This window comes from Aplysia californica, unplaced genomic scaffold (assembly GCF_000002075.1).
Source record: "Aplysia californica isolate F4 #8 unplaced genomic scaffold, AplCal3.0 scaffold00223, whole genome shotgun sequence".
Lineage (NCBI taxonomy): Eukaryota > Metazoa > Mollusca > Gastropoda > Aplysiida > Aplysiidae > Aplysia > Aplysia californica.
Genome location: NW_004797493.1, coordinates 797,992 through 811,340, shown reverse-complemented (window position 1 = coordinate 811,340; position 13,349 = coordinate 797,992). Strand labels below are relative to the sequence as shown.

Sequence of the window (13,349 nt, the reverse complement as noted above, 5' to 3'; positions counted from 1 at the left end):
CCCATACTGTTCAAGTACATCAACTTCGCCTTGAGAATTTGTATGAAACAATAAATAATACAATATTACATATAAACAGAACAGAACTTCAGGCACAAAACCCCCCCCCAAAAGTAACCATAAACAATTCCCAATAAACAACATAGTAAATTGGTCTCACTGTGCACTCAATGGCTATTAACAAAGCATTCACAGTAGAACATGACTATAGTGGCACCCGCTACAGCGGGATCATCCCTACAGCGGCACCTTACCGGAATCCCCTTTTTTGTCCATATGTAAACTCAATTACACGTGCTCCGGTTCAGCGTGGCAAGGAAAGGCCCGAAGTTGGATACAGCGGGAAAGATCGAGCGAGCTCTAGCTAGGGGGGGGGGCTGGGCTATAGGTGGGCTCCAAACAAGACAGTCAGTGTGTGATCTTTGGGTTATTCCCCTTTGCATTCCTATAATAATAATAATAAATGACATTTATATAGCGCTCAACCCCGAATAAAGTACACAGGCTCTGAGCGCTTTACAATACAGTACAACATACAACAGTAACATGAAACGTTGTGTTCTGACTAAAGAAAATTATTCCAAATATTCATCTTATTAATTTAAAAACAGAAACGACAGGAACCAGGCAAGGTCAAAGAGACAGTAAAAGAAGAGGAGAGCGTGCAGTGTGTGATTTTTCTGTAATTTCCCCTTTGCATTCCTTTAGATGGAACTTGCCTGCAGCGGGATTTTTCTTCTGGAACTAAAAGTCCCGCTATAGCCGTGTTCTACTGTACTTAAGTCTCAACATTCATCCTCTCCATTTCAATTGTAACAAAGCAAAATCTTCAATCACAAACACAATCACAGCCACAACAGGTACTCTGATAGTTACAAACAAAAAGCGTCCTTCAAAAGTACTTGCACTGTTCCCTCGAAGACACACAAAAACAACCAAACACCCACAAACAACAAGAACGCCATAACTGCATCACTATGCACACGCATTCATCCCCATCAACAGCACTTGAAATAAAAACAGCTCAGCTTTGGGCTTTGACCAAAAGTTCGGTCTTCCTTACCTTGATGGTCAGCATAACTAATTATCTTCACAAACATTTATTCCTTTCAACACTTTAGTCTCCGGTACATTAATAAATTCTCACGTGAGAAAGCTCATCGCAAGTCCAATTCAATCATACTTGACTCCCACTGTTTATATAATGGAGCATTTTTATCCTCAAACAATTTCTGCGAGTTTTGTTGTACTTATATATTTCCTAAATGGACAAAGACGAGACAAAAATAACATTTTATTCACGGTAGTCATCCCCCTTTGTAACTTCCAAATAAGAACTGTGACATGATGAAAATCATCAAATTATTATTTTACCAGGGAATTTCATTAGAATGACATTCGTATTTACTGACTGACAACAACAAATCACATTGGAAACTAAGTCTCAACTTCAGAACTGCATTTAAAGTCGTCACATAAAAAGGATAAGCTTATTTTCTAAATATACCAAAGGAGTCAAGATTCTGGGGGAAATCCCTTACTAGAATATACCTGTTCTCCCCACATAGTAAATATGCAGTAATCAACAATTCAGACTTAGAGGATCTCACTATTCATATACAGAAATCAAACACAGCATCTTTAATCAGACCACTCACAACATAAGTGTTTTGTCTATTCAAGTCACACCGAATATCTTTTCGATAACAGCAAACAAGCACAACGGCTCTGCTTTTGATGGAAACCAGAAATCAAATTGCCATTTGTACGAGCCTACCATATATGATACAAAGTGTACACCTAACTTCCTTTGTCACACTCAAGAAAATGAGGTGGCGTTCTTCCAGGACAACAGCTCCTTGCTGTGAACGCAACATCTAACAGACACAAAAGACAACTCAAACACACACTAAACCTGCCGGTCACACACAGGATGCATACAACAATCAAGCCCTGTACATCCGTGTTGACACTCCTCAGGCCAGACATGACAGACACTCATCCAACTACACACAGTTTAAATTTTTACATTAAATTTACAAATGAACAGTACAAAAAATGCAAAATTAAAATGTAGAGAGACATTTCCTTAAGAATTGAGGCACTGGTGTGGAAGTGTTAGAAACGCATTCTTAATTTTACAATCTGGGGTGAGACAAAGTTATTACATTGCATTCAATGACATATAGGCATAAAAAGATAATTATATCATTATTTTTAATAAAAATGAAACCCAAAAGTAAAGCAACAATGGTTTACCCAAACCGGTCGCTGCTCTCAGGCCAAGACCTCTGAGGCAGATGAAAGCACAAGCTCGCCTGGAGAGCAAGAGCTCATATCTTGTGGTGCAGTAAGTCAAACTGGTCATGGCTTCAGCTTTCATATTTCCCACCTGTACCAACTTCCCACCAGTACCAACTTATTTTCAAGAACTTAATTCTTTGTTCTGCAAACAGACATGGTGAATGTGTGGAGGAACATGAATTCATGATAAGGTTGACGATTTCATCTATTTTGGAGAGAGAAAAAAAGAGAAAACACTTGATTAGAATTTGTCCACACATACACCATGGAATCAGAACACAGAAGTTCAACACTGATGTTAGAACACAGCAGTCCTTTTCCATGAACTCACTTAACCTGTAGGGTTTTACTTTGCCCTCAATAACTGCTTTTATTTCAGGATTATCCTTTGTGAATCTCAGAAAAACAAAGTTCAAAGCTGAAGATTCCTAAAAGTGGGGAAACAACTGAACCGCCTCTTCTTTTTTTTTGGGGGGGGGTGTTGTCTGATGTTTTTCATAGACAAATACAACAGCTTCCACTTAAACTTGACTATAAAAGTTTCCAATCAACTGACCTACTGACAATGCAAAGGAAGAGCTAATAAACACTGTGGCAAATCCATTTCAGATTGTGAGGACTTGAACCCTTGTTGTCTGAGCCCAACATGAGGGTTGGTGACAGCCCTTTCATCTGTGGCACTGCTTTGCCATGCGAGTCTGGCACCGCTATGAAGAACAAAATATGCTGGTAAATCTCCAGGAAGCAAAACAAGGCACTCTCATGGCAGCTTGAGAAAGTCAGGGGGTATGAAGCTTGTGTGAAAAACCTTTTAGCACATCACTGCATGAACGAAGTGTCAAGATTAACCAAATCCTGTGTGGGAAGTTGTGTGGGTAGTGAAAACTTCCCCAATCCCTAAAAGGGCAAAGGAAGCTTTATCCAAATGTATTATTCACTAGGCTATTTTCAGCCACAGTTTAAAAAAAAGAAATCACACCCACACATTTTGACCACTGGCATTCCGGGTCTAAGGGTCTTGGAACATTGGTGTAAAAGTTGGAAAAATGTGAATAGGGCACAAAAGTCGCTGAGCATGTGGATGAAGGGTCATGGAGGAGAAGGACGAGGGCTCCCATTACCACAGAAGATCACAGCTGCACAGAAAGAATCCATTTCGCCACCACCAGCAAAGACCAGTAAAAACCCCGGGACTGTTCCTGAGGCCATACCAGTGGCAAAGCCGAGCTAACACAAATCAAACATCTGTTGTATCAAGCGGTTGTTGTTTGGCAAGACATAGTTCTGCTGTTGATGGATCTTCACACTTTTTACCCTCACAAGCGGCCACAAGCTACACTTCGGCTAAACAAACGATTCGAAGGTCAACTTGAACCACTTTGGCAACAACACAAGGCCTCCAAGGTCACAGCTCTGAGAGGGTAAGAGAACACATACAGCTGCACAGGCCAAGAGTTGTTCACACCCCTCGCAATACGAGGACCATCCCTCTTTGTTTGAGCTACAAAGGTCGAATGTCCAGCCATCTGATTTGTACTCTTAGCACTTCTCTGTCTGGTATGAGCCCTTCCAGGAAAGATGCAGTGACTCAGTACGAGGCAAGTTGTTCAACAGATGTGTTACGACGGCCTTCCTCAGGCACAGCCCCACATAAGTTCTCAAAAGCATCCACATGTTTCAACAACACCAGTTATCTCCTTTCCAAAAATGTAATGACATGTGGCCAGGAGAAAATCCAATGGCGCTGTAAGTTATGACAACATCAGCTCTCACACTGATTCTCCAATCTGACGAGCTCCACACAAAACACATCAATGTTGGAATCCTCTGGGGCAATGTAAACAATCCGTTCATTAACTACACGGTCCAGTTTGCCCCAGAGTGATGTACCATTACAAATGTCGATAAAAACAAATGGCAGAAGATCACGTTCTGCGGTAATGTACACAGGTATTAGCCTCCCCACTGACCATGACCCCTGACCTTCCACAAGTCAGATGTTCATATAGACACACGGATACACGAGCCGAAACATGTGCCAACTATGTCACATCCTGATGGACTCTTCGTTACAGAGAGTCTGCCTTCCACATCCATGACCATAATAGAATGATTATTTTACTAATACCCTAAGTAACTCCATGCCGTCAATGTTAAGTCAAATCTTTCACAAATTTATGATCCAGTAAGTCCTCAGCTGAAGGCCGGTCTGGGCCTTTACGCTGAAATGTGTAGTTGAGAAATTCTTTAACAGCTATGCTGGCAATGGTGGGTAGCTCGTACTTGGGATGTTTGCAGGTGGCGATCTGGAACATGGCAGCGAAAGGCTCGTAGTCGGAGAAAGGTGGTCTCATAGTCAGCATCTCCACCACGGTGCACCCCACACTCCTGATAAAGAGATGAAAAATCCATTACAAATCGATGATTTAGTTTTATTAAGAAAAGCACAGCACTTGCAACATAAATTGGAAATATGAGCACCAAAAATTAGAGGTGCTACAACAGAGTAACATACATGTATTATTAGAAGGAAGAGAGATAGAGTAATAGATATTTGATAGGAAAAAAGGTGCAGTTTCATTCTTCTGCTGCTTTTCATCTTTGTAAGGAAACTTTGGGCTTTCGAGAAAGTCATGACTTCTGAAAGGGTCAAAACAAAAGAAACAATAGTCCAGTGCTGGTTTCGCCATTTCAAATCACTGAGTGGTAAAGAATAGAAAACTGAGAAGCACATTTTCCTCCAACTTTCTTATAATTTCTCTCCTCTCCTACGAATGCCATACACTTCTATGCTCACAACACCTCAAAAAGTCTTGCTTGCAATTTATTTTTTCCCTCTGATTTGAGAAAAAAAAACTTTTAAATCTTGTTAGTACAAAATATTTAAAGTGTTCCTGCAGGTGCTACTTGCAAAAAACTAGGGAAGGAGGGGGATTGGGAGAGAGGCAGGGGGATTCAAAGGTTCTCATGTGCTTTTTGATTTCTGGAGAACTGTGCTGGCAAAAGTGAAGTGCAACACCCCCTTGTCTTTCTGCAACACAACAATCCTGTTTCTTGATCCTGTTATAGATAGCTGCAACCCCACTGCCAACCACAGTGACCCCACCCCAGATGTTGGGCATTTGATCAAAGAGTTTTATATGATTGGAAGGGGGGAATGGGGGTGAGGGGGTGGTGGTGGTGGTGGTGGTGGATCTATACTCCCTTTTTACCACAATGCTAGTAACGACAGAGGAGAAATTACTGACCAGACGTCAGCCTTGCGGCCATAACCTTCCCCGTTGATGACCTCTGGAGCCATCCAGTGGGGCGTTCCCACAGCTGTCTTGAGCCCTGTGGCTGACGTTATGGTCTGCAGGCGCTTCGACGCACCAAAATCTCCCAGCTTCACATTGCCAATTGTGTCACGTAGCACATTGGCCGCTGTAGAGAAAAATAAAGATTTAGCTGTTAAAGCCAGAGAAAACATCGTTGGCATGCAAGGAATCAAATGGAACATGATGGTATTAACAGAGAATATATAAACGTTAATATATTAGCAGTTGACCAAGAAGTCTTCATTGAAGCAAATTGCTTAAGATGAATATACGAAAGCGGAAGGCAAATGTCTTTGGACAAACAATGCGGAAAGAAGTATTGGAGAATATTGCAACAACAGGCAAGTTTGATGGAAAGAGAGGCAGAGGCAGACAGAGGGAAAAGATACTGGACAAGTTGACAACACGGTTGGGAGCAGCAAGAACAACAGACACCACTGCTGCAACGAAAGGCAGAGTGAAGTGGAGGTCCATGATCGCCCACGCCAGTCGGCAAGGCACCGGATGATGATGATGGAATGGATACATTGAATTGAATAGATGAAGAACAAGACTTTTTTTTTTTATAGTAAAGGGTTTTACGGCGTTCGCAACTGCATACGGTCATATGAGTGCCAAGGGATGGGTGTGAACAGAGAAGTCTTTACAGGGAATCAGACTTAGACGGCTCACCTCTCTAGCTTCAACAGCACAAGGTCTGCTTCGACTATCAAGGCACCCCAAAATAGCAGGTCACAAGGGAGTGACAAACGTACAAAAGAAGTAGAGGAAAATGACAAAAGTAAGGATTAGGAAAGAAAAAGCAGCAGTTCCCTGTTGTAGATCAGGCACAGTAATGACTGTGACATGAATCAGCCCATTTAAAATTCTACTTTGCTTGAACAAGAAATGTACCCCCTTTGGGAATGGCCTAAAGACACTACAGTCAGTGGCACTACCCCGCGGGGGGGGGGGGGGGGGGGGGGTGAACAATCTAATTTTTAATATTATTATGCATGCAGTAGACTTAACTAAACTGTAAGACTATACACCAACCTTTAATATCTCTGTGGACAATAACGTTTTTATGCAGGAATGCCAGCCCTTGCAGCACCTGACGTGTGTACTTGCGAGTGACGTTCTCTGTGAGGGAACCGTACTGCTTCATGTGGTCCAGGACGGAGCCCTGTGAGTGAGAAAACAAACACAACCAATGTTAATGGATGAGTGAGTCAGGGCCTCAAAGTGGACACCAAAGGTTGTTTTTTTACGCTGAAGTAAAAAAATAATCTCACAACAAGGTAAAAACGTAAATGTATTCTCGACAATGACCTGAGACGTTGAAAACACTGGAAACTTCTGGAAAAAGTCACTTTGCCAAATTAAACAAGAAAAGCGAACAACGTATGAGGATATCCACCCTCTAAAAGAAGGCACTAGGCTCAGAGCTCATTAGCTCAAAGAAGACCACATTAGTAACAATAGGAAAGTTATACAATAATGCAAGAAGACACTAACATTAGCCCACAGAACTTTTATATTTTTTACAAGGTGTGCTGACGCCTGATTTTTCTTGAAAACTTGCAAATCGACCTCAGAAATAATGACCAAAAACCCCCACAAAAGTTGACCCATATCTCCCTGTTACATGAATCCAGCATCCCACTATCGACATCTTAAATGATTTTTCCTCTCCTTGTTCATCTTTAGTTAGACATAATAATAATAATAATAGATAGCATTTGTATAGCGCATATCCCCGCTCAGCAGCAGGCTCTATGCGCTTTACACTATATTATTACCCCAGCAGACCATAGAACACTCCGAAACATTCTCAGCTTCCCAGGAAGCATACAGTGCAAGCAGCCGATTAAGCGCTCAAACACTAACAAACTGACAAGATCTTTCGCTGTCTATAGCCGGGTACCCATTCCCACCTGGGTGAAGTGAGGAAAATTCGTGTAAAGTGCCTTTCCCAAGGACACAACGTCGGGCCCTTGACGGGATTCGAACCCACGACCTTACGGTTGTGAGTCCGAAAGCCTAACTACTAGGCCACCGACGCGAGGAGGCTCCTGTTCATCACAAGTCCTCCAGGCTCCTGTAGAGTTTTGGCTCTCCCTTTCTAAGGTTGGGCCATATTTCCTTCACATGATGGATATCACAAGACATAATATGTGAGGCATCGTGGTTAAATCAGGCGCTCGTCAAAATATTAAATCAGAAGAAAACAGGATTTTCCCACCCGTTAGGCAATTTTTATCCATTTTTCTTTTATTGGGCTTCACACCTTTTATGTCCATTTGAAAACACATTTTTGAGTGGATTTTACTGAAAATAGCTGTTCAAAGGCATGAAAAATATAAATCCGCAGTTTCCATTGACTCTCAAGCTTTGGAGGCTATTTTCTTAGTAATTTTACCTCTTCGGCCACAAATGTCTCAACATAATTTATTCAAGATAGATTTTTAAAATCAAAAGCAAGACAAATGAACAAGCTATAAGATGATATCAATAACTTCATATGTCCCAAAAATTGACTACCGCCTGATTCCACCACATCTTGACTCATTGTGACACATAAGACAGGGAAAGGGTTGGTTGACTGACCCCTGGCATGTACTCCATGAAGATGGACAGCACTTTGTTCTCCTGCTGACAGCCGTAATACTGGACAATTCTCTCGTGCTGGAAGTTACGCAGCAGCTGCAGCTCGTTCTCTAGGGCTCGCACCTCCTGCACACACAATACAAGGAGAACATGATGAGTGGTCATATAGAGGGCAAGGGGAAGAGAACAATACAGTAAAACTACACAAATAAAAATGTTCCACCACTGGCCATGGCAGATATGTGTATTAACATTCTGTCGAAGTATTGACAGAAGGATAAAATATGAATACAGATTATTTGTTTTGTACATTTAAAAAGTAGCACAGACTTGGAGAGTACTTGAACTCCCAAGTTTTGAGACATTAGTTAGAATTAAACCAAGACAGAAAACAAAAATGATGGAACAGTGCATTTTAAAAAATAAAATCTATTTTCTGAAAATAAGTGAAAAATATCTGCACAACCTATTTTGATTGTGAGCAAACTCAGAGGGTAAGCTTGCACACCCATTTTCATGCACACGCAAAAAAAAGCATACACATAGATTTGCGAAGTAAAGTAAATGCTTTTTCTGCAAAACAGTCAATTTCCAAAGTATACGAAAAACAATTCTGTTTACACACTACACAGTCACAATCTATACTAAAGAATGTAGGCATAACTCTTGAGAGTTTTCGACTTACTACTCAGAGCAGACATATTACACAAATTTCCTTCTTTCAGTAAAAAAATCCAACATTTTATTATGCTATTTCTGGGGGGGAAAAGCTCTCTAGATTCTATCAAAGACAAGTACAGAAACTTGCAAAAAATTAGTAAACGGAGCTAAAAAGACACTGACAGTGCAAACCAGATATCAGTATGACCATGAAATCCTGCCGCGAAACGTGACGTGGACTTACCTTTGACACCTCAGCGTTCATCGTGCCCAGCGGCACCTGTTTGACTGCCAGCTCTATAGAAGAGTCAGCATCACAGCACAGGAACACCTCACCAAAGGCCCCAGAACCCAGCATGCGACCACGCTTCCAGTTAGTTGGGGCACGCGGGGCTGCAAAAAAAAATTCAAAACAAATGCAACATTGAGACAGGAGTCTAAAAAAGAGATCTGGCCAAGGCAGTAAAAGAATTGACTGACATTTTAAGTAATGGTTAAGCAACATGGAAGCCCTACTGATCTAGTTATAACACAGCACAAAGGATTCATTTTTGTTTTTCAGATCTATATTTATTAAAGGAAAAGAGTATAAATTTTGATTATTATACAGTGGCGTCCAAAAGAACTTGAAAATGTAATCAACCAATCATTGCGCTACCCACTCGAGCAGCATACCAATTCAAAGCTAAATAAATTCGGCACCATCTGACACATTAGTATTTCATTTATGTTAAGAGTCCTCTGAGATATGGTCACTCAAAACTGACCATGGCTTGGCAAAATTGTGTGAAATCAAATAATCGTAAGAGTGTCTTTCTGCGTGTATTGAGGAGAATCAATATTGATAGAATAGAATAGCATACATTGCATATCAAATGAATTAAAATAATAAATAAACAGAAACTGGAATTGGGTACTGACATTTGGAGAAGAGAGGTCCACTGAGGGAGTAGCGACTGCCCGGGGAGTCCCAGTCCGGCTCTGCAGGGACGCCGCTGCTGGAGGAGCTCCTGGAGGCTGAGTCGATGGTGCCTTCTGAACTGTGGGACATGAGTGAGCGCAGGGACTGGGTGTCGGGCTCCATACGCCTCAGAGTCGACCGCGGGAACGTCTGATGACCTGTGAGAAAACAAAATGTGATGCATCATGGTGAAATCAGGCACTCTTCAAAATAATGAAATTGAAGAAATGGGCATTTTTCTGCCAGTATGGCAGTTTTTATCAAATTTTTGTTTTTTGACTCAACAACTTGTCAAGGACTCTCAAGATACTGAAATTACCAAACTTTGATGACCATTTTCTCGGTAATTTTACAACAGAAACCAGGCACCCACTTCCTTCAATCACAAGCATCTTGAATTCTATTCAAGATTGACAGGTTCTTTTTTTCATTGACAGCAAGTCAAATGAATACGCTTTCAGATACCAATATCTCCACATGCCCAAAAATTGACGGGCCTGTGTTTTGGGCTTAAGCTAACAGTAACAATAAATGTGTCAGAAGATCAGACATCATTGAAAAATAATACAGTCCTTAATCAAAGTCCTCAACTTTAACATAATGCAATCAAAGAACTGAGTCCACAATATCCCATGAAATTTAGGGAGAATTGACGAAAACCTTTCAGATTTTGATTCCTCAGAGAAAATATCCTGGTGAATAAGAGTATTATCTCTAGCACTAGAGTGTGACACATTTTTCTACGAGTGTAGTCTGTGACAAATTACGGAGAACAATTATAACAAGTGAACTTTGGCCATATTCTGACAGAAATGTCTCATGACCAGAGAGAAATAAACTTCTTTTGATATAAATTAGACACACATCCCCCCCCCCCCCCTCTGAAATATTGACAAGATCATATCCCTGGCTCACTTATTATAACTAATTATAATAAACCAATGCCACATGAATAGACTTGACTATGTAATGATTCAAAATCCCAATTCTCCTCAAATCCCTGCATGCATTTTTTTTCCGTCATACCAACTTCCTATTTTTAAATACTAAAAAAAAAAAATGCATTTTTACCCATGCCAACTTCCAATTTTTAAATACTAAAGCATCTTTACCCATGCAGCCAGGCAGGACACAGGGGTTGGTCATACATGTTACGAACATTGTGAAGAAATACACATTTCCACTTAATAATACTTCTCACAATAAAAAGTTAACAAACCTTCTGGGTTATTTTTAGTAGAGGTTTTACGGTGCTCGCAACTGCATAAGGTTATATGAGCACCAGAAGATAAGAGGTGTTACAAGAGAGTAACAAACATAAAAAAGAAGAAGATGAGATAAGAAGGATAGATGTTTGATTGCAAAGAAGAAGCAAACCACACCACAGCACCTGCCAACCACCCACTAACAAACCTCTCTATGACATTTCAACTAAAAGCAGATAAGACTGTTCCAATGAGAAGCAGATTGTCCATAGGACTATACTTGACTTCACCAAAATAAACTTTTTTTATGCGAGCAAAATTTACTTTTAATGGCTTCAACAGGGTTCAGCAGGTCCCCCCAGCATGTTTAAGCATTATCGTCCAAAAATTTGCTGGTCTGTCACTGAACTAATTTGACAGCCATTGTTCAAACCTACACCTTGGGATATTATGGAATTGTTAAGGAAATCCAAAAATTCCCACACATACCATTCTTGGTTTCCACAGATGAGTCGAGAGGAGCACCTTCAAATCCTCTTGGGAATGTGCCAAAATGTCTTCGACCTGGAAAGAAAGGGAAACACATCAATCATGTATGTCTTGACCCGCCCACTGTTCCAGAGTGACACTACAAAAGAACTAAAAATCTTATAATCTATCAGCCCGTATTAATATGCAAAATGAGTTGTAGTTAATGCAGAGCCGCAACAACATTTAATTTTATTGCGTGGCTTTCAATAGAGCTGGGCGCAGAATCGAGTCCGGAAACGATTCCCACGATCAATGCTACGGAAGAAAAGTTCCTTTTTTTTTTAACGTAAACCAGCGATTACCAGTTACTTTTTTCATTAAAATCTTTTTTGGAAGAATTTGTTTTTGAAAAATAAAAATTGATACTTCACAGTGTTCCGAAATCAAGGTTATCCTAAATCCTGAAGACGTTCGGAGCCAACCAGATAACCTCCGGAAGAAGTCACATCATTAGAAAGTAAGTAATTGGGTTCGGAGTCGGTTCCTACGACTCCTAGCTTTCAAGAATCAGGAACCTAGCCGCCCAGCACTAGCTTTCAAGCCTCTTTCAACCTTGTAATGTGATATAAGTGGCAGGACCCCACAATTTAACATCCATATCCTACAGAACTCAATAAAGCTGGCGGAGAGCTTTAATAACTCCTAGAACAAGTCAAGATCACACCCCAGTGTGGACTCGAGCAAGGGTCATTTGTATCATAGCCAATCATGATATCAACAGAGGTAGTGAAGCACAAATTTCACCAGGAACTAAATAGGATGAAAGTAACGCTGAAAAGAGTAGATTTATTAAACCACAGACGGACACCCACCAGCCACCCATGCTGCTAGATTTAATACTTAGCATTTGTATAGTCCATATTCCCGCTCAACAGCAAACTCTATGCGCTTTATAATCTACATTATAACCCCCAACAGACACTAGAACACTCAGAGAGAGTTGACAATCCCAAGCACAACGCATAGCCCACTGAGCTGTTGCAGGGCCACTTGAGCTTCACATACCAGCATATTGACACAGTGGACAAGGTTGCCGGATGTTGCTGAAGTAATTAGCAGAGCAAACTGACCCTAACCAGGAAGGGAAATAAGTGAAAAGAGTAAAGCTTGCTTAATTTGACTAGTGTAAGAGACAAAATTACTCCCCCCCCCCCTTTCCGGGGAAAAAAATAAAACCAGCCCAAAGGAACAAAAAAAGAAAACAACCCCCCCCCCCTCCCCCAGGAAAATACCCCCCAAACAAACATGCTCTTCATTTTGAAAAGAAGAAATCACTTTTGTGTGTCTCGGTGAGACTGAAATGAAGAGTTGAGAGGAGCCCATTGTCAACGTGAGTCAGTTGGCGCTGAAAGAGATGGTGAGAATGACAGATAGAAATGACACGGGGGAGTATGACAAAGGACCCACAAGTGGCACCCTTTAAAAGCTCTCTGGGGGAACAAATGGGTGGGGGAGTAAGTATGTGAGGGGGAGTTCGCGGGTGTAAAGGCGGGTGTTGATGTGTGAGGGGGTGTGAGGGGGTGTAAAGGCGGGTGTGACTAGAGTGAGTATAGCAACATAAGTAGTTTAAAGCAGTAGTAGCGCCCCCATGGGGGGACATGAGCCCCGTAAAACAAAGACAAAGACATGGGAAATGATAACAATTAAAAAAAAATCCTACATACATCCGTCCGTGCAAACATGTGTGTGCTTGCGTTTAAGTGTGCCCAGTGTGCCTCTGTGTGTACATATATTTGAGAGTAAGTGTACGTGTGTGTGTGTGTGTGTGTGTGTGTGTGTGTG

The 13,349-nt window shown here is 41.2% G+C and overlaps 1 protein-coding gene across 1 annotated transcript; it reads right to left on the bottom strand.

Annotated features, from left to right (window-relative positions):
• Positions 1 to 1,368: 1,368 nt before the first annotated feature.
• On the bottom strand, positions 1,369 to 11,600 carry LOC101863676 (mitogen-activated protein kinase kinase kinase 2; the record flags this gene model as incomplete). The annotated part of the gene is given in 7 exon segments (XM_005099730.3): positions 1,369 to 4,692; positions 5,553 to 5,727; positions 6,657 to 6,786; positions 8,211 to 8,336; positions 9,115 to 9,263; positions 9,792 to 9,989; positions 11,526 to 11,600. Coding segments are annotated over 6 exon segments (978 nt in total). The 3' UTR covers positions 1,369 to 4,457.
• Between the last annotated feature and the right edge of the window lie 1,749 nt (positions 11,601 to 13,349).